The 12402-nt window shown below is 42.9% G+C and overlaps 1 protein-coding gene across 1 annotated transcript in view; it reads left to right on the top strand.

Moving 5' to 3' along the window:
• Positions 1–2245: 2245 nt before the first annotated feature.
• RIOX2 (ribosomal oxygenase 2) overlaps positions 2246–12402 on the top strand; it is a 38803-nt gene continuing 28646 nt past the window's right edge. The window contains exons 1-3 of the mRNA XM_089682945.1: positions 2246–2346; positions 6518–6940; positions 9120–9239. Of these exons, the coding sequence (XP_089539071.1) occupies positions 6521–6940; positions 9120–9239 (540 nt within the window). The 5' untranslated portion in view covers positions 2246–2346; positions 6518–6520. The remainder of the gene's footprint in view (positions 2347–6517; positions 6941–9119; positions 9240–12402) is intronic.

Genomic DNA, 12402 nt, shown 5'->3' with positions numbered 1-12402 from the left:
AACTTGTACCTACAGGTAAGTCTATAATAAGGCTTACATTTAGGTACAGTGAATATCTCCTAAACTTGCACTGTTTAGTAGACAATCACACTGCATGCAGCCAGTGACGTCACCGGCACATGGCCTCTGAAGGGATGGCATACCTGTGCCGCAGCCGAAACTCCTGCGTGCATGCGCGGAACTGACATCATCACGACTTGGTCAGAGCATGCGAACCCGGATAGATGACCAGGTGAAGACAGAAGCCCTGTCCGTGGTGTCAGCACACCGCTGGAGGGCTTCATTTTAAGGTAAGTACTTCATAATGTGCTAGTATGCGATAGACACTAGCAGATTATGCCATTATCTTGCAAGTTTGTTTTTCTTTAAAAGGCCACAGTATACTACTGCTTCAAAGTCGCACTCCAATGTCGCACTGGAAATTGTGCGACTTTAGAGCCACACAAGTGTGAATGGAACCTTAATATGACTTCATATCAATGGTGCAAGTAAAAAAATGAAATATGAGCCATTCCTATCCTCTCATCCCCTTTAGGATGGGCAGCTCCAAACCTTTTTTAAGGTTTTCCCTTAGCGTTCTTGTGCAGCATTATGGTGGGGTCAAGATACATCAACTCTGAGGTAAATAAGGCGTGGTCAGAGTTACTCTTTCAGTCCTATCCCCCCTTGGGCGAAGTCACCACCCCACCTCTCCACCTTGTCCAATCAGAGATCTCTTTCACATTCATTCATTCATTCATTCAACAGCCAACCTTCTGTGTTCCAAATGCAACATGCTGGCTGCTCGGCATGGGACTGGAAGCAAGTGAACCTCACTAGAGTAGCAGTGTCAATATAATATATACGTAGTTACCAGGGGTGTATTTAGGTTTCGTGCTGCCCTAGGTAACACAAAATCGGCTCCCCCCACCACCACGGAGAGACACTGACACCGACCAACACCCCCCTCCCCCATGAAGATGAAGAGAGCCTGACATTGACCAACAACACCCCAGCCCCCCCCCCCTACCCGAGTGAGCCTTCCACTACCACTGTCCCCCATACACTGGCAACCCACCCCGGCAAGAGATAGACACTCACCTTCACAGCTCCGGACATCCCCAGGAACAAGAGTCAGGCTCTGCATACACCATCAAGAAGCCTGCAGCCTCTCTCAGATCCCACCTGGTCCCCACGCTGCGTGTCTCTTCTTCCATCCCTTCTTTTGTGGGGCTGCTCTGCCCCTTGAAAAATGCTGCTGCCCCCCCCCCTGAAAAATGCTGCCCTATGCAAATGCCTTGTTTGCCTTGTGGTAAATACACCCTGATAGTTACATTGATCCAAGCTGGACCAACATAACTATGTATAACAGGCCAATGCCTGCAATTATTTGTAACTTCTTCCTGCCTTTCCTTTAAACAGGTCAGAATATCTGGGAGGCAGGAAGGATTGGTGATCATGTGACCACTGTCACAGCGGTCACATGATCAGAATCTGATTCCATTGACTACTGATCTGTAGCCTGGACCAAGAGCTGTCTGTGACAGCTCAGTCTTTATTCTGAGCGCTTTCAGCACATAAACAACAGCCTCCCAGAAATGCATATGTGAGGCGTGTGGGTGTTAAAGCCCACCCTTTTACCATCACACATATCTATTGGGTGGTTGTAAAGGGGATAAGAATACATACTTGAATCAAATTGATTTTTTAAAACCACAGTTTAATGTCACTTTAACCACTTCCTGCCCAGAAGTGATGGTGACATGAGGATTATGGCTTAAAGAGTGACGTGTTTGGTATCTTTTTACTCGTCTCCACATCATCTTTTATATTTACCCCCCTCCCCCCCAAAAAAAAGATATTATATTGTGTTTGTGTGCACTACAATGAATTAAAATGTATTTTTTCCTTTATTTTTTCCTTTTAAAAATGGCCGCACAATTATTTTGTGATGTAAAAATTATTGCAACAACCATCATTTTATTTTCCAAGACCTCTGCTTAAAAATATGTCATGTTTGGGGGGCTCTAAGTAATTTTCAAGCAAAATGTTAAAAAGCTGTTTTTTTAAACATGTATGTCAGAAATGTTAGAAATGGTCAGGGCAGCAAGTGGTTAATTAGTAACCATAGAGATGGTCAGCTGTGATCGATAGTAAAGGTGTAGAGAAGACGTCGGTCTCATTGCACGCAGTCTGCACTGCTACCACTAGGTGTCACCCTCCGCCCCAGCACAGCGTACGGCCATGTGTTGCTGGCAGTGTGAGTGGAGCGAGGCATGTCGGGAGAAGGGGGGGGAGCACGTGGTGGTGGCGGCAGCGTGGTCCGGGAGATCAGTGAGCGGAGTGCGGTCCCTGCTGGTGGAGGAGGTAAGTGCACAGCCCGCTCCCTCCCCTTCTATAGTACACGGGGGAGGGGGTGCGGATATCTATCATGGACAGAGCCATGTACTCTCATGAATGGTCTGCTGTGGATCATGGTGGGATTCGTGGCCATGTGAGGAGGTGTCAGGGTGGGGGAGGGGATCAGGGCATTGATGATGGGAGAGGATTATTCCACACAGTGGATTCACTCACTGACACCTGTTTTGGGTGGAGTGGTCAGGGCTTTGTCAGGTTCTTACTGGAGTTGGGGTCCCCTCTATGGAGATTCACCCACTTTTTGTCCTGGGGACAGGAAGTGATAAAGAAATCCAACATTTCCAGTAGTCACCTGACTGGCCCCATAGTACAGGAGCTCCCTCCCCCATCCAGAGACTGTGTGGCCCAATCACAGCTCTGCGCTGCAGTATCACACATGCGTCGGAGCTCCACAGTTCTCGTATTTCATATGGCGCCCCCGTGTTGCAGCGCACAATAATGCATCGCTGTGATACAACATGGCACCGGGGTGGTTTGGGTCCTTTGGGGTTCATCAGGCAGGACATTCATACACATAGGAAGTCTTGGTGCAATTATAAATGACAATGAAGTGAGCACTCCTAGCAATAGCTGCTAAAACACCAAGAGGTACCAAAAAGCTCCAAGAAGATCAGAAATGTATATGTAATATGCGCAATATCTATGCGCCTCCGGTGAGTGCGAACTTTTCACTTTTGGCTGGAGTCACAAGTTCATCTGCTGCACTTTTTTTCCTGTATACAGACTTTTTATTAGTTTACATATTTACATGTGTTTATGATTACTATATGTCCATGTATTGGTTTATTCTTAAAGATACAGCGCTACACCCTATACATTTCTGTTCTAGTCTTGGTGCAATGCATGTTAGGACGCTTTCACACTGATGTGTTTTGCCATGTTTTTCCTGCGTTTGTGGTGCGTTTTTTTTGACTCAGAAAAAGCACCAAAAAATGCAACACAGGTGTTTTCCATTGCTTTCAATGGGGAGGTGCGTTTTTTTTTACCACACTAAAAATGCAGCAAGCATAATTTTAAAAACTGCACCGGATCGGTGTGAGGAGTTCCAGAGGATTACATGGTCACACTTTTTTCGTTTGCTTTTTTTAATGCAAAAGTGGAAGAACAGATCTGTGTGAAGGCAGCCTTAGGGTGCTTTTATTTATTATGGTTTGTTGATTTCAACCACTTATTAGGCTAACATATCAACCACAATATACCATTTTATTAATAATGATGATTAGAATTTTTTTTCTTCAGCACCCATATTCTCACTTTTGTTCAGCACTCATGTTCTCACTTTTGTTCAGCACTCATGTTCTCTTTTTTATGTAAACATTCTCATTATGATTGACTGTTTGGCTGTAATTAGGACCCCTTTGGGGGGACATTGTATTGATGGCAGATTGAAATGAAAATCTTCTTATGTTCCTTTTAGCCCTATTGAGGAGGGCACTTGGACCACCGAAACGCGTTGGTTACTTCTCAAATGATACCCCTGCCCTTTAATGGAATAAAGTTGTATCTGGTCCTCCTAACAGTGGTGTGGCGCTTCAATTTCAACTTTTCTTACAATACACTACAAGCCAGGGAGACTGTGGAGATCCTCTGGGGTGTAGAAGCCGCCTGCCCAGGAAGCAGATCATTTACACCCACATAATATCCTAAGATAACAATATCCATGGAGTGTGTCTGCGGGGCCAGCACTGTTTTTCCACTTTCCTCAATTCCTCATACATATAGGCAGTCTTGGTGCAAAGCATGTTAAGATGCTTTCACACTGACGTGTTTTTGTCATGTTTATACCGTGTTTGTGGTGTGCTTTTTACATGATATGTGAGTCAAAAAAAGCACCAAAAAACACCAAAGCGGGTATATTTTTTATTTTAAATTTTTGCTGTGTTTTCCGTTGTTTTTGATTGGGAGGTGTGTTTTTTTTTACCACACCAAAAATGCAGCAAACAGGATTGTAAAACCGCAGCAGACCTGCAACGGATCAGCGTAAAGAGTTCCATAGGATTACATGGTTACACTTTTTTCTTTTGCTTTTTTTAATGCAAAAGTGGAAGAAAAACAGATTAGTGTGGAAGCAGCCTTACGCCCCAGTCACATTGGGTGCGATTTGCATGCCCTGCGACTTGCAAATCGTATGCCAAGTCACACCCTATTTTCCGCTATAAGAGCGATCATGTCGGTGCAGTTCGGACTTGGTTGGAGCCGCACCGATTTCTAAAGTAGTGCATGCACTACTTTTGCTGTGATTTGCATAGACATCTGTGTCAGATGTCTTGCAAATCGCACCTCAATTCGGAAAGTCACCTGACTTTGAAATTGTGCGACTTCACTGTAAGTTGCACAATTTCAAAATCAGCTTTGATGTGACCGAGGTGGTAGGTTACCTTTTATTTATTTTTATTTATTTCAGGTACTTGTTTAGCACCGGCAATTAATGCAGCTCTTTGTGTGTGTGTGTGTGTGTGTATATATATTTATATGTATATATATTACTCACATCAGTCCCAAGCCCTCAAGGAGCTTTCATCCAAGGTCCCTATCTTACACTCACCCATACTATACAGTGCTTGCACACTGATATGGTGCACTCTCCCGCAGCACAGCGTACCCACAGTTTTCATGCAGATTAGCTGTGCTTTGTCATAGACTTCTATTATGTCCCATGTTTTGGTGTATTTTCTTAAAATGCACCAAAACCGCAGGACATAATAAATGCGCAGATAAACTGCATGAAAACCGTGGGTGCATTAAACATACACCAATCGGCCATAACTTTATGACCATATATAATATTGAGTAAGTTCCCTTTTTCATGCCAAAACAGCCCTGCCCCATCCCCACCACTCTGGACTACAAGGGAATGCTGTAGAGGCCTGACTCTTTGCAGCCTATGAGGTCCACCTCCTGCCAGAGGAGCAAGAGACTGAAGATGACCTGTGATGTCACCTAAGCCAAGAACACCTGTAGAATAAAGGTATGTATAAAGATATTTTTCTAAGTAGGGGGTGCTCTGATGGAGGACGAGAGGAGGACCTGGGTCCATGGTTGGTCTTTGAGCCGCTTTTCATTACGTCCTTTTTTATCTTTCCCTCTCTGCCCTGAGCTGTAACAAGCTTTGATATATATATATATATACTTCCCTATCAGTGCCCCGCATGCTACTCATCTAGAGGTCTTAGAATGGAGCCACTCTGAGTGGGTAGGAAGAAAATAATTAATTGACAGTGGCACATAACACCATTATACCCCCCTCCACTACAGTAGTGATATATCAACACAAGAGCAATATGGCCAAAGCTTTGACCATACATCTCTTGTGGATCACAGGAGTGCACTTATTTTGCTGTCCTGTGACCCAGCATCAGACTACAGTGGACTAAAGCCTGCTGTCAAATAATATCACTGAGCTGCTCCAGGCTCTTGAGGGAACCCGACAATAATGTCGGGATCCACCCAGATGCCTGACTGGGAGCTGGCTTAACCTCTCAGCGAGCCAGCCTCTCCCAACCCCTCTTTAGCCTTGTGCTCCAGTGAGTGCTGGTGGCCAGAGTAAAGAGCAGTGACTGACGGTCACCACTCTGCTCAGAGTGGACCGAGAACTGAGCGATCAGTCGTCATGTGATCATTCAGTTCTCAGTGTTAGAGATGGCGGGGTTCCGCTGCAGCTACATTGGTGAGTATAGCTGTTTGTTTTCTTACGTAGCCCACACTGCTCCTTTAAAGCTGAACTCCTGGCACAAATGAAATAAGCTGCCATCAATGACAGGGATGTTCTCCTTCATCACTGCTCCATCTATCTCTGATCCCAAGGAGTTAGGGAAACTATCACAGCTTTGTGCCCACCCATACGCCAGTGTAGGTCTTCAGGGCACATCCTGCGTTTCATCCTTTGTGCTGAGTCTAAAGGGGCATTAAAAGCTTCATGAGCCAGGGCCTTTCTATTCCTTCTGTATTGAACTGTGTTGTAATTGTACTGTCCCCTTTTATATTGTAAAGCGCTGTGCAAACTGTTGGCCCTATATAAATCCTGTATAACACTAATAATTAATAAAGTAACTGTGAAAAAGACAAGTTTAGGCTTTTGTGTTTATATGTGTAAATGTTAATTTTTGTGTTTTCTCAATAGAAAATGCCACGCAGAGCAAGACAGGTGGGAGCTGCGGATGATGTTGCCATACCCACCAAAAAACAGCCACAATCAGCCGATCCTCCACTGGATTTCACCACACCACAGAGCCTCTTTGAAAGTTTTATTGCCCCGGTGAGCAGAGATGAATTCTTCAGCACCTACTGGGAGAAGAAGCCACTGTTAATCCAGCGCAGTGACCCCAATATGCAGAGTTACTACCAGTCTCTCTTCCCATTGCAAGACTTGAAACATGCCAGCGGGCAAGGGATCTACTACAGCAGAGATGTGAACCTGTGCAAGTGTAAGGATGGCAAGAAGGTACTTTTATCTAGACGGGGAAAAGCCAACTACACCGAGATCATGAAGGATTTCCGAAATGCCAAAGCCACAATACAGTTTCATCAGCCCCAAAGATACAATGTAAGAACATGGTCCATCGCTGTATCTTCTGCAGGAATAAATGTAACATTTTGAGGACAGCTGACTTTGGAAGATGATGTACAATTGTACATGATAACTGTTTAACTTTGTTCTCAGTGCACTAGCAGATCATATTAATGAAAGACGGGTTTAGGCATGCCAGACAGTAGTTGTTAATGACAGGATTTCTATTTACCCAAAACTAATATTTAATGCTGGGGAGTAAAACCCCTAATTGTTTCCTATATATCTCAGGAACTGTCTATAAGATATCTGTTCTAGGCGTTTTGGATCTTTATACTTGCTATAGCCATTATGAAGCTTTTCCCCATTTTCCAAGTTTTCTATCTTTATTTTTAATCATGGATAATAAAACTCAGAGGAGGACAGTAACCTATATGGGAACTACAGTAGGAAGTTCTTGGTGAGGATTATTACACAGAACAAGTACTAACTGCCGAGCTGTCATCTAAATGGAACCAAATTTCAGCTGTAAGGGCTCATGTGTGGTTATTTCTGCTGGCATTTTGACAGGCAGTGAGGAGGCAATATGCATGGTTGCAGCTTGTTCCCATTCACTTGAATGGGTCATATTTGGCGGCGGTACCACCAGGGATGTTCAATTCCTATCACCTGACACCCGGGATATACAATTCCATGTGTCGAACAAAAAATTTTTTTTTTTTTTTAGCCCTGCCGTGAGCAAGCAGCATTGTTTAGAGCTGACGATGGGCTGTCTTGTAAAAGTAATCCGAGCGAACTAGCTGCTGGATCGCTTTTACAATACCCCCCCACTGTCTTCAGCTGATCATAGTCAGACAAAGACTGGAACTGCTCTGTCCACTTCTATGATATAGGAAACAGGAAGTGGTGAGCATACATCACTAATAATTTCCCCCGTGTGATTTTTAAAAATGGAAAGCATTTGAGTTTACCTTTCTAGTGCAATAGCAGCTGTTTCCTAGCGCTCGCTGATTTTTCCCTTTTATTTGATCTCACCGATTTTGGTGTGATCAAATGCTTTTAAGGGCAGACAAGGGATCTAGGGTCATCTTGGAGAAAAAAAAAAAAAAGTAAAAATATTTTAAAGCACCCCTCTCCCCCCCCTCCCCCCATGCTCGCGTGCAAAAGGTGCATCATACGTCGGTCCTGCATGCTTTCAAACAGCGATCTTCCCACACGTGAGGTATTATTACGAATGTCAGATCTTGGGCAGTCATTTAAGCACCAGACATCCTGTCGCCTATGGATAGTAAAATTTACATAGTTTGTTGCCATTGCATGGGTGTGTGCAATTTAAAAGTGTGGTGTGTTTGGTATCTATTTACTTGACTTGGCGTAAGATCATCTTTTATATTTTACCAAAAAAATTAGGCTTTTTTTTTTTTGCAATGAAATTCCAAAAAGGGTATTTGTTTAAAAAAATGCATTTGAAAAACCGCTGCCCAAATATCATGTGACATAAAAAATTGTAACATTTACCAATTTATTCTCTAGGGCCTCTGCTTTAAAATACAAAGTTTGGGGGTTCTAAGAAATTTTCTAGAAAAAAATAAAAAACATTAAAATTTTAAGTTGCTTCAAAGCCTCTTTCATTTTTAAAAGCCAGACATTCCTAAAAGTACCCCTGCCTGATAAAAAAAAAACATCAACCCTTTATATTTTCCATCCTGGGTATTTTAATTTTATTAGGGCAAGTAGAATGGGACCCCGATTTAGTCCCTTGAACAAGTAGTTTTAAAAATTTTCCACCCCCCCGACCACCTATGGAATGCAATGTGCTGTTCAATTTTTTGACGCAAATCATTGTACTCACAGCGTACACACAGCCCTGAGCTGCTGCATTTCTATGTTTAGGTGGAAAGTTGGGATGTGGTAAAACCACAGGTCAACCTCCTGCTTTCACTGCCCTTATCCTAAGTATTTCTTTTAGGTTTTGATAAAACAGAGTTAGCGCCTCTATTGGGTTTCCAATACTCTGTCCCTTTTACTGCTTTTCCCTTTACCGTGCAGCACGGGGAGTTTAATCTTTGATTAAAAGCCTTTACATTCATGAGGATGCCATTGGTGCAAGGTTTGGGCACAGATCAGGGGATTATATAAGGCAAAAACCTTTTGTATTTTTAAAAGATTTTTTCAAACATTGCTTTCCTTCTGTAATATGTCTCCCTCTGTCCAGGACAAGCTGTGGCAGATTATGGAGAAGCTGGAATGTTTCTTTGGTACACTAGTTGGATGTAATGTGTACATCACACCATCAGATTCTCAGGGCCTGCCCGCTCACCATGATGATGTAGAGGTAAGCTGTTTTATGTACTGTATTGGATGTGATTCATTTTTAGAAAGACTTCTTAAAGTGCTACCTATTAGAAATACATAATTAAGGGTGTGGTATGTTGGGGGTGGGATGAATGAGGTTTCCATTTAAATAATGTACTAGTTTCCCTACATTCTCCTGGTTTAGTGCATTTTTGAGTCACATTCTTTGCTCTCTGATGCAGCATTCAGATTCAGGGAAGCATTCAAAAGCAGAGTATGAAGTTGGGGATCCATGGGACCCAGTGTGCAATACTAGTCTTTTTGAGACATTTGGGTTTACTCAAGGTGTAGGAACAGGGGGAGAAGTATTTACTTCTGGAGGGTTCATTCCTCCCCTTCATTCTTGCTTCTCCAGGGAAGACGTAGATTTGTAGAATGAGTCAGCAGAGATGTGAGAGGAGCTGTCCAGAATGACCCACAGCAGACATGGAAAAGATGCTATCTGATGAGGATCCACAGCATGAATGGGGAGAGGTGCTCTCTGATGATGATCCACAGAAAAGATGGGAGAGGTGCTGTTTGATTATCCACAGCAAGGATGGGAGAGCTGTAATCTGATAATGATCTACAGCAGTGGTCTCCAAAACTGTGGCCCAGGAACCAGATGTGGCCCTTTGCTTGCCTGTATATGGCGCTCAGGGCACTATTCCTCCAAATGACACCAATGAAGGGCCACCATTCCTCACACTAACACTGTTGATGGGGCACTATTTTTCTGACCGATGCCAACAATGGGGCACTATTTTTCTGACCGATGCCAACAATGGGGCACTATTCCTCCCATTAAATCCCAATGATGGGGCATAGTTTACTCGCACTGGCCACAGTCTACCTCCTAAAGCCTGAAGAATAGTAAACTGGCCCTTTGCTTAGAAAGTTTGGAGACCCCTGATCTACAGCAAAGGTGGGAGAGGAGCTGTCCAAAAGTATCCACAGCAGAAATGGGGAAGGTGCTGCCTGATAATGATCCACAGCAAAGATGGAATAGGTGCTATTTGATGATTCACAGCAAAGCCCTTAAGGAAAGTTACAGGGGCCAATGCTTTTAATCTGGGAGAAAGCATCTCTGCGCTCTTTAACTTCTGAGCAGTCCTGCCATGGACCATCTCTTCTCACATCTCTGCCGGCACATTCAGAATATCTGTAAGCTTTACTCAGGGGCAGTAAAAGGAGGCATACTGTGCTGGGACTCCCATGTGTACCTATTTCATGTGTTCTGGTAATGTTTCCAGTTTGCACTAGGTGGCAGTATAACACAGCAGCTCTGTGTGCAGCATGGTGGAACTCTCCCAGCTGTTCAGCAAACACACTTTGATAAGTACATTTTTATAATTCAGTTCAACTTGAATGAAAACATTTGTGCTTTTATCCAAATGTTTTATGACAGACGTAGCATTTCATCTTCACCTTTTGAGTAAATGTTATATTTGTTTACAGATTTGAACTAGGAATTTAATAAAATTAATTACTTGCAGTGTTTAAAATGCAGCGGTAAATTAATAAACGGAACTACCCTGATCTAACGCACGTATTTATCAAGCGTTAAAAGAGCTTTTTACTTTGCTTGACTTCTTTAAAAATTGTGCGTTGCATCAGTATTAGTTGTTGAGCTAATTCACCAAAAGGCAAAGAAGAAGCCATCAGAGAAGTCTTAGAAGTGACAAAAATAAAGGATCGTTTAGCAAATCCAGCTAATTTCTAAGCTGCTAGCTTTTCTGTCTGATAACATTTTTTTCCCTCCCAAATTAAACCTGAAATATACAAAATAGAAAGCAGGGCACAGTGAATATCTAAGATCAGGAACCACTGGGTGGTACTGGTACCTACAGGAGTATGATGCTAGGTACAAACATAAATAAAAAGGCTAGGGGCACCCTATGCTGATTTGCTATAGCTTTGCTTGCTGGAAACAGCGCTATTTTTTTGCCAACCATCAGAAGTTAGGACCTCAGAATCCCAGCTGGAATTTGTTTTTCTCTTTTTGTGAGGAAGGAGCGGCAAAAGTTTAATTGGTGAAAACATTTAGTGGACTGTGCTGGTCCCACTGAGACATCAGGGTATCTGCTGCATCTATCCATGAATCCTTGGTCCTGTAACCTCTCAGGCTGCTGTGAGAACAGTATTGTATTGAGGAACTGCATGCACTCAGTGGTTTGTCTGGGGTGACTATAAGAATCTATAACATATAGCTTGCTCCCTAGCCAGTAGTTGATTGAAAAATCCACCAATCATATGAAAAAAAGAACATTAAAAAGGAAAAAAAAAATAACATAAACGAGGGAAAATAGCATCTCAACGGGGATTCTGAGGTTTTAACTCCTGGCGCTGAGCAAAAAACTGACACTGAGCCAAAACTGGGGCGGTTTCCATCAGGAAGGGGGTTGACCACCAGCAGGGCAGCCCTTATTGTTCTCCTCCTGCAGGTGGCAGTATAACCCAGTGGTACCAGATCTTCACTGTCCTTTTGGTGAACATAGAAAAGGACTTTTACAATAAGTGCAAAAATCTCCTTTATTCCTTTTGGAATTTTGTCTCTGTAAAATCACTGTAACTTGGTGAATTAATTGGCTGCATTCCTATGAGATGCATATTGGCTAGTTTCAGTTTTTCATAAGTATAATTAGATAACCAACAAACATTCTACTGTATACAGTTCATCTTTTTTCTATATGACTATAATGAGCCCGGTTATGTCAGTAGCATTGCTGTCTAATTTTTTCTCACTTGTATTTTGTGAAAAGACAAAGATACTTTATAGTCCTCTACCACAGGACTATACTGCATTCTGTTTCAGTGGGAGGTACGTACATGGGGGGAATTTATTAGTTCTGGTTTACTATAACATTCAGCTTCATTCAGTCATTCATTCATTCCTCCCTCTTCTGCTCTAAAGTAGCTTTGTGATTGACAAGCCTGCCCTAGCCTCTTCTTCCTTGTGAGTTGGTTTGGAATGAAAGGCTGTATTATATTCAATGCTAGTTCTGATTTAGACCACTGCAGTTCTGCTGGAGTTGACTGCCCAAAATTCCAGGTGTAGGAGATGTAAACACAGAAAAACGTTAGCTTTGCCAGCTGAAAGTAGGCTATTTTTGTAATTTGTGCAATTGTACGTATTGCACTGATTGGACAGGAGGTGATGTCGC

Source organism: Staurois parvus, unplaced genomic scaffold, assembly GCF_062004578.1.
Source record: "Staurois parvus isolate SC_StPar_1 unplaced genomic scaffold, SC_StPar_1.0 ptg000299l, whole genome shotgun sequence".
NCBI classification, from domain to species: domain Eukaryota; kingdom Metazoa; phylum Chordata; class Amphibia; order Anura; family Ranidae; genus Staurois; species Staurois parvus.
The sequence above is the reverse complement of the archived record's forward strand: the minus strand, read 5'-3'. Positions and strand labels throughout refer to the sequence as shown.